The following is a 6,000-nucleotide window of genomic DNA, read 5'->3' on the forward strand; positions in this document are numbered from 1 at the left end:
CACACACACACACACACACACACACACACACACACACACACACACACACACACACACACACACACACACACACACACACACACACACACACACACACACACACACACAGTTGCACATGTACACATGCACATTCTTTAATTTATTTTATTCTTATTTTAGTCCTATTGACTACCTAAATGTTTATTGTTGTTTGATGCAAGCGATCTGTAGTGCCGAATTTCCCTTGGGATTATTAAAGGATTTCTATTCTATTCTATACACGCGTACACACAACATACATACACGCTTTGTGGCATTTGCCAGGGTAATATATTTACGTATTGTATCTGCAAAGGTTCCGCAACCAGGAGGTGAACCAACAATCATTGCAGTCACAAAGGCGAGTGCACTCACCACTATCTAACTATGGTTATAGTTAGAGTTAAGGTTAGTTGTAACATTCACGGTTATGGTTAAGACATGAAGTTAGGGTTACGGTTAAGGTTCGATCCCCAGCAGGTGAACTTAAACGTTTTCTGAAAACACATTTTGAATATGTAATGTAATACGTACATATGTTAAATATATTACTTATGTACCTTTCCTGTGGTCGATTAGTATTAGTAGTACTATTAGTATTATAGTAAAATATATACATATATTTAAGCGAGATTGGGCTGCATATAAACATACACACACACACACACACACACACACACACACACACACACACACACACACACACACACACACACACACACACACACACACACACACACACACACACACACACACACACACACACACACACACACACATACACACACATTTTAAATACTTTATTTGAATCTGTAGATCACATCTCATGTAGGATTAAATTATTACAGAGGTTCAATATGTGCGCACAGGCACACACACAAACACACTCACAGACTCACACACGTTGTGGCACTCACAAGGAACACAGATAAAAATACACACATAAACAAATACACACATTGGTGTGTCATTACACAAAATGTCAACATGTTTTTCTTGCACCTTTGGACAAACTTCACTGCTAAATCCTTTGGTGTGTAACACGAGGGGACGTGTTGAGAGAATAAATCATCCATTGGGAGGAGGACTGGAGACATCCTGTCTTTACTCTTCCATGTGAGAGCAGAATAAACACAAGTCACTAAATCTCTTATTGATAAGTCACTGGGAGACTCATCTTTATTATTTTATTGCCCTGGAAATTTCCTGTCAGTAGAGGGGGAAAACAGTGCATACAGTACAAACTGCAAAGAAACCGCCACCTTAACTCATTCCCCGCCAACAGCGAGTTTACTCGTTATTGGGCGCCATGCATTGAATGCCAACAACGAGTAAACTCGTTATTTGGTAAGTTTTTCTTTTTTCCGATTCTAACACATTGAGTGCCATGCCCCTTCCGGGAAGTGCATCTGGCCTTGCCATCCATTAACCCCATGTAAACGATCACCTTGTTTGTAGAGCTAAACCTATATTTTATATTATAGCTATGGGTCTAATAACGCTGTCGATTGTCAGTGAGTTGCTTCTGGTCAATGTGCAAAAAACAGATAATCTTTTCATCCGTACATTTCCGTTTTTTATACCGTTTTGAATATGAATATAGTTTGGGTGCTTCTGAGTAATTCCAGGAAAAAGACTCGAAATTAGCGTTTTAGTGGAATCCACTAATCACGTTGAAATTTTTCGCCTGCTTATCGAATCTTCCTGAAATCAACGCTAGATTATCATTATTATGTCTCCTCATGCATACATGAAATGGGCCCTGGAGCGCGGCGCCCCCCCCGCCCCTTCCTCCTGCACCCAACGGTAAACAGCCACACACAGTCCACACAGATAGCTTCAATCGTGGGAGAAAGAAATATCAGATCAACGCAAGATTGGATATACAGAGTCCTTACCTGGTCTCTGATATAATGCAAAAAAAATAATCCAATTATCTGATCGTCATTCCAGTTATCCACAGCGATCCTGTCTCCGACGTTATTGGGCATTGCACATGAACGGGCGGGCAGGGTCAGTTGTCCAAGCCATCCCTACAAGCACGTGTTTTGCCGGAGTGTTTAGGACCCGCCCCCACGCCGCAGCTCGGTAGGGAAAATAAACGAGATCGTTTATAATGGAGTGCAATAGCGGCCGAAGGCGTTAGAGGGCGGTATAAGACCGTCTGCCAGCTCAGACACATTCAGAACAGTATGCACAAGGTGCCCCACTGAATTATGAATGGCAATAGCGAATAAAAGAAATACTGTGAGAAAAACGTAGATCTACGTTTCTGGCACTCAACCGTCGGGCGACAGAAACGTCGGGCGACAGAAACGTAGTTCTACATGAACGGCACCCAAAGGGTTAATATTCTATTCAATGTCACAGACCTGTATGTTGCCATTAAAAGGCATACTGGGACCCTGAGGGTGCAGTACCGGCCAGATACGGCTAGGTGGCAGTATCGAGAGTGCAGTAAACCCTGTTCCAGACCGTGTGTTACATTTAAATCCCTCCGGGCGCTAAATTTAGACGGAGCCGAGTAAAACGCTTCATCCGACCACTTCGAAACGCATCTGGCACACTCGATCCATAAGTTGTGCCAAATTATGTCCAGGACCAGATGGACACCAATACTGAAAATCGCGATCAGACAATTGGAATATTCTTTTTGGAATACCCCCGACCAAAGGTAAGGACTATCTGACATCAATTTCAGCTTAATCCAACAATGTTTTCATATCGATCCAGCTGATCAGCGTCTGTATGCCGTTACTGGCCATCAAAGCATAAAAATACGACCCCCCCCCCCCCTTTGATGCATTCATGATGAAACATAATACCTATTATATACATTTGATTTGGAAATAGTAGCGTGTCCAGGCAAGAAACGCTAATGCTTATAGTAGAATACACGTAGCGCCCTTTAACTCAGCTTTTCAGGAATTATCCCGGATCACTCCTAAGTCCTAAACTATACTTATATTCACCACGGGATAACGCACGAACGCATGCATGCATTTTTTTCCTCTTTTTTGCATGTTCGACGGAAGAAAGTCACTGTCAAATGACTATAGTATTGTCTCCATAGCTATAATATAGAATATAGATATAGCTCTCCAAAATATGTTATGGAAACGTGGCACGTTAGCCACAAGGACCAGGCTAATGGCTGGCGCCCGATGTGTTAAAGGTCCGGTTGACTTTTTAAAAGACCCCCCAAAAAACATTGTCTGGCATGAATATTTTAAGCAATGGCAACACAAGGAGTCGGTTTATATCAGGAAGGCAGCAGGACCGGACGGCATCCCCGGCCGCGTCCTAAAAGTCTGTGCCGACCAACTGGCCCCGGTATTCACTGACATATTTAACCTGTCCTTAGAACAGGCTGTCATCCCCACCTGCCTGAAGAAGTCCACTATCATCCCTGTACCTAAAAAATCCAAGCCTGCTTGCCTCAACGACTACCGCCCTGTAGCTCTCACCTCCATAGCCATGAAGTGCTTTGAGAAGCTAGTAAAGGGCTACATCTGCTCCTCCCTCCCCATCAACCTGGACCCCCTGCAATTTGCATATCGCCTCAACAGGTCCACGGAGGACGCCATAGCCCATGTGCTGCACACAGCAGCATCACACCTGGACAAGAGGAAGGGGAACTATGTGAGAATGCTATTCATCAACTACAGCTCGGCATTCAATACCATAGTCCCCTCCAAACTCATAGCCAAGCTCAGGGACCTGGGCTTGAACTATGACCTCTGCCAGTGGGTCTTGGACTTCCTGACGGGCAGACCCCAGGTGGTGAGAGCAGGCAACTGCGGAGTAACAACACAATCATCAAATTTGCTGACGACACAGTAGTGGTGGGCCTGATCTCTGCAAACAATGAGAGGGCCTACCTGGAAGAGGTCAAGGTCCTGGCGGGATGGTGCCAGGAGAACAGCCTCTCCCTGAACGTCAGCAAAACAAAGGAGCTGATTGTGGACTTTAGGAGGTGGGGGGTCAGGGACTACATCCCCCTCAGCATCGACGGGGCACCGGTTGAGAGAGTGAACAGTTTTAAGTACCTCGGAGCCCACATATCCGAGGACTTGACATGGACCACACACATTGACAGTGTTGTGAAGAAGGCACGACAACGCCTCTACTTCCTCAGGCGCCTAAGGAAGTTCCAAGTCAGTCAGAAGATCCTTAAGAACTTCTACTCATGTACAATAGAGAGCATCCTGACTGGCAACATCACCTCCTGGTTTGGGAATAGCACTGCACAAGACCGTAGCAGACTACAGAGAGTGACACGTTCAGCCCACCCTCCAGAACATTTACAACAAGCGGTGCAGGGGTAAGGCTAAGAGAATCATCAAGGACTCCAGCCACCCAAACAACTGCCTCTTTGAACTGCTGCGGTCAGGCAAGCGATACCGGAGTCTCAAGGCGAGCACAGAAAGACTCAGAAGAAGCTTCTATCCCCAGGCCATCAGGCTGCTCATCGAACAATAAACACTATGCAACAACCATCAAATGCACACAGCACACACATCCACATGCACACACTCACTTTAAACAAACAACACACTGCAGCACCCACTCTCCACACTTTAGATCACCTAAACACACTTTATATTTATTGGTAAAGGATTTGCACTACAACTTGTACACCTTACTGTAAATTGTACCTAAATTGTACCTCATCCCATTTCTGCTTTGCACTATATAGTATTGTATATTAGTACATTGCATAGTATATTGTATATTGTATGGTAACTCAGTTACTTCTATTCTGCATCGAACATTGTACATATGTCTATACTGAACACTGTGACCTCTATTTTTACTTCTATTTTACATGCTATACTATTTTATTTCATACTTATCTTGTCTAGCACAGTCTCTGGAGCGTAACAGTAACTTGAAACTTGAAACTTGAAACTAGTGAATAACATCCCGTTCTGCAGCTCGTGCCGGAGATCATCAGCGCCGTGATGTTACTTACTACAACACACAACCTTGTGTTCCTATTGCTTTCATACAGCAGGTTTTAGACTATGGTCAATAGTAAATGGACTGCATTTATATGGCGCTTTTATCCAAAGCACTTTACAATGTATGCCTCACATTCACCCATTCACTCACACATTCAACCATGCAAGGCATGTTAGGGGTTAAGTATCTTGCTCAAGGACACTTTGATGTGCTGCCAGGAGGAACCGTAACCTTTTAGATGACCAGATGACCGCTCTGCCCAAATAATGCTTATCAGGCTCTAATCCAATCTAATGGGGCAAATGTTGGGGTGTTTTAGTGTTTAGAAATCGTGACATGGTGATATGTCCTTTTCCAAAAAGGGAAGCATGCAGTATAGTCACTAGTCAGACATGTCTTCATGTCTACTGTTCGACTGAAGAAGTGGTTGCAAACCGTGCATCACATCAAACGTTATAATGAGTGTCATAGACCAAGATAGCATAAGACTTATCAAACTCATGAGTTTTCTCATGCCTCTGACACATCCTCCAGGTATAGCATCATGCTCCAATGCTGGGATCCTGACCCAGAGATGAGGCCCAACTTCGCTACGTTGGTGTCGGCCGTCCTCACCATCCTGTCAGGCCTGGAGGGAGAGCATTACATCAGCCTGAAGGTCACCTACGTGAACCTGGACCAGCCGCGGCCATACCCCGCCCTCACAGAGTCCGCTGACGAGTATGACTCCTCAGGGCCGGACGACACAGGCTCCATCTTCTCCTCCTCCTGATCACCTCCTGGTCTCCTCCTGATCACCTACTGATCTCCTGATCACCTCCTCCTGATCTCCTCCTCCTGGTTTCCTCATCCTGATCTCGCCCTCCTGATCTCCTGTTTCCCTCCTATTGACCTCCTCCTGGTCCCCTCCTCCTGATCACCTCCTCCTGATCACCACCTCCTGGTCCCCTCCTCCTGGTCCCCTCCTGATCACCACCTCCTGGTCCCCTCCTGATCACCTCCTGGTCCCCTCCTCCT

General features: G+C 45.2%; 1 protein-coding gene across 1 annotated transcript in view; it reads left to right on the forward strand.

The window, feature by feature from the left end:
* The window catches only part of mst1rb (macrophage stimulating 1 receptor b), a gene marked incomplete at both ends in the record, with an annotated part of 111,901 nt that extends 106,146 nt beyond the window's left edge, over window positions 1-5,755 (forward strand). The window contains 1 exon segment of the mRNA XM_084315761.1: window positions 5,518-5,755. Coding sequence (XP_084171887.1) covers window positions 5,518-5,755 — 238 coding nt within the window.
* Window positions 5,756-6,000: the final 245 nt, after the last annotated feature.

Source organism: Notolepis coatsorum, assembly GCF_963971535.1.
Source record: "Notolepis coatsorum genome assembly, chromosome: 6".
Taxonomy (NCBI): domain Eukaryota; kingdom Metazoa; phylum Chordata; class Actinopteri; order Aulopiformes; family Paralepididae; genus Notolepis; species Notolepis coatsorum.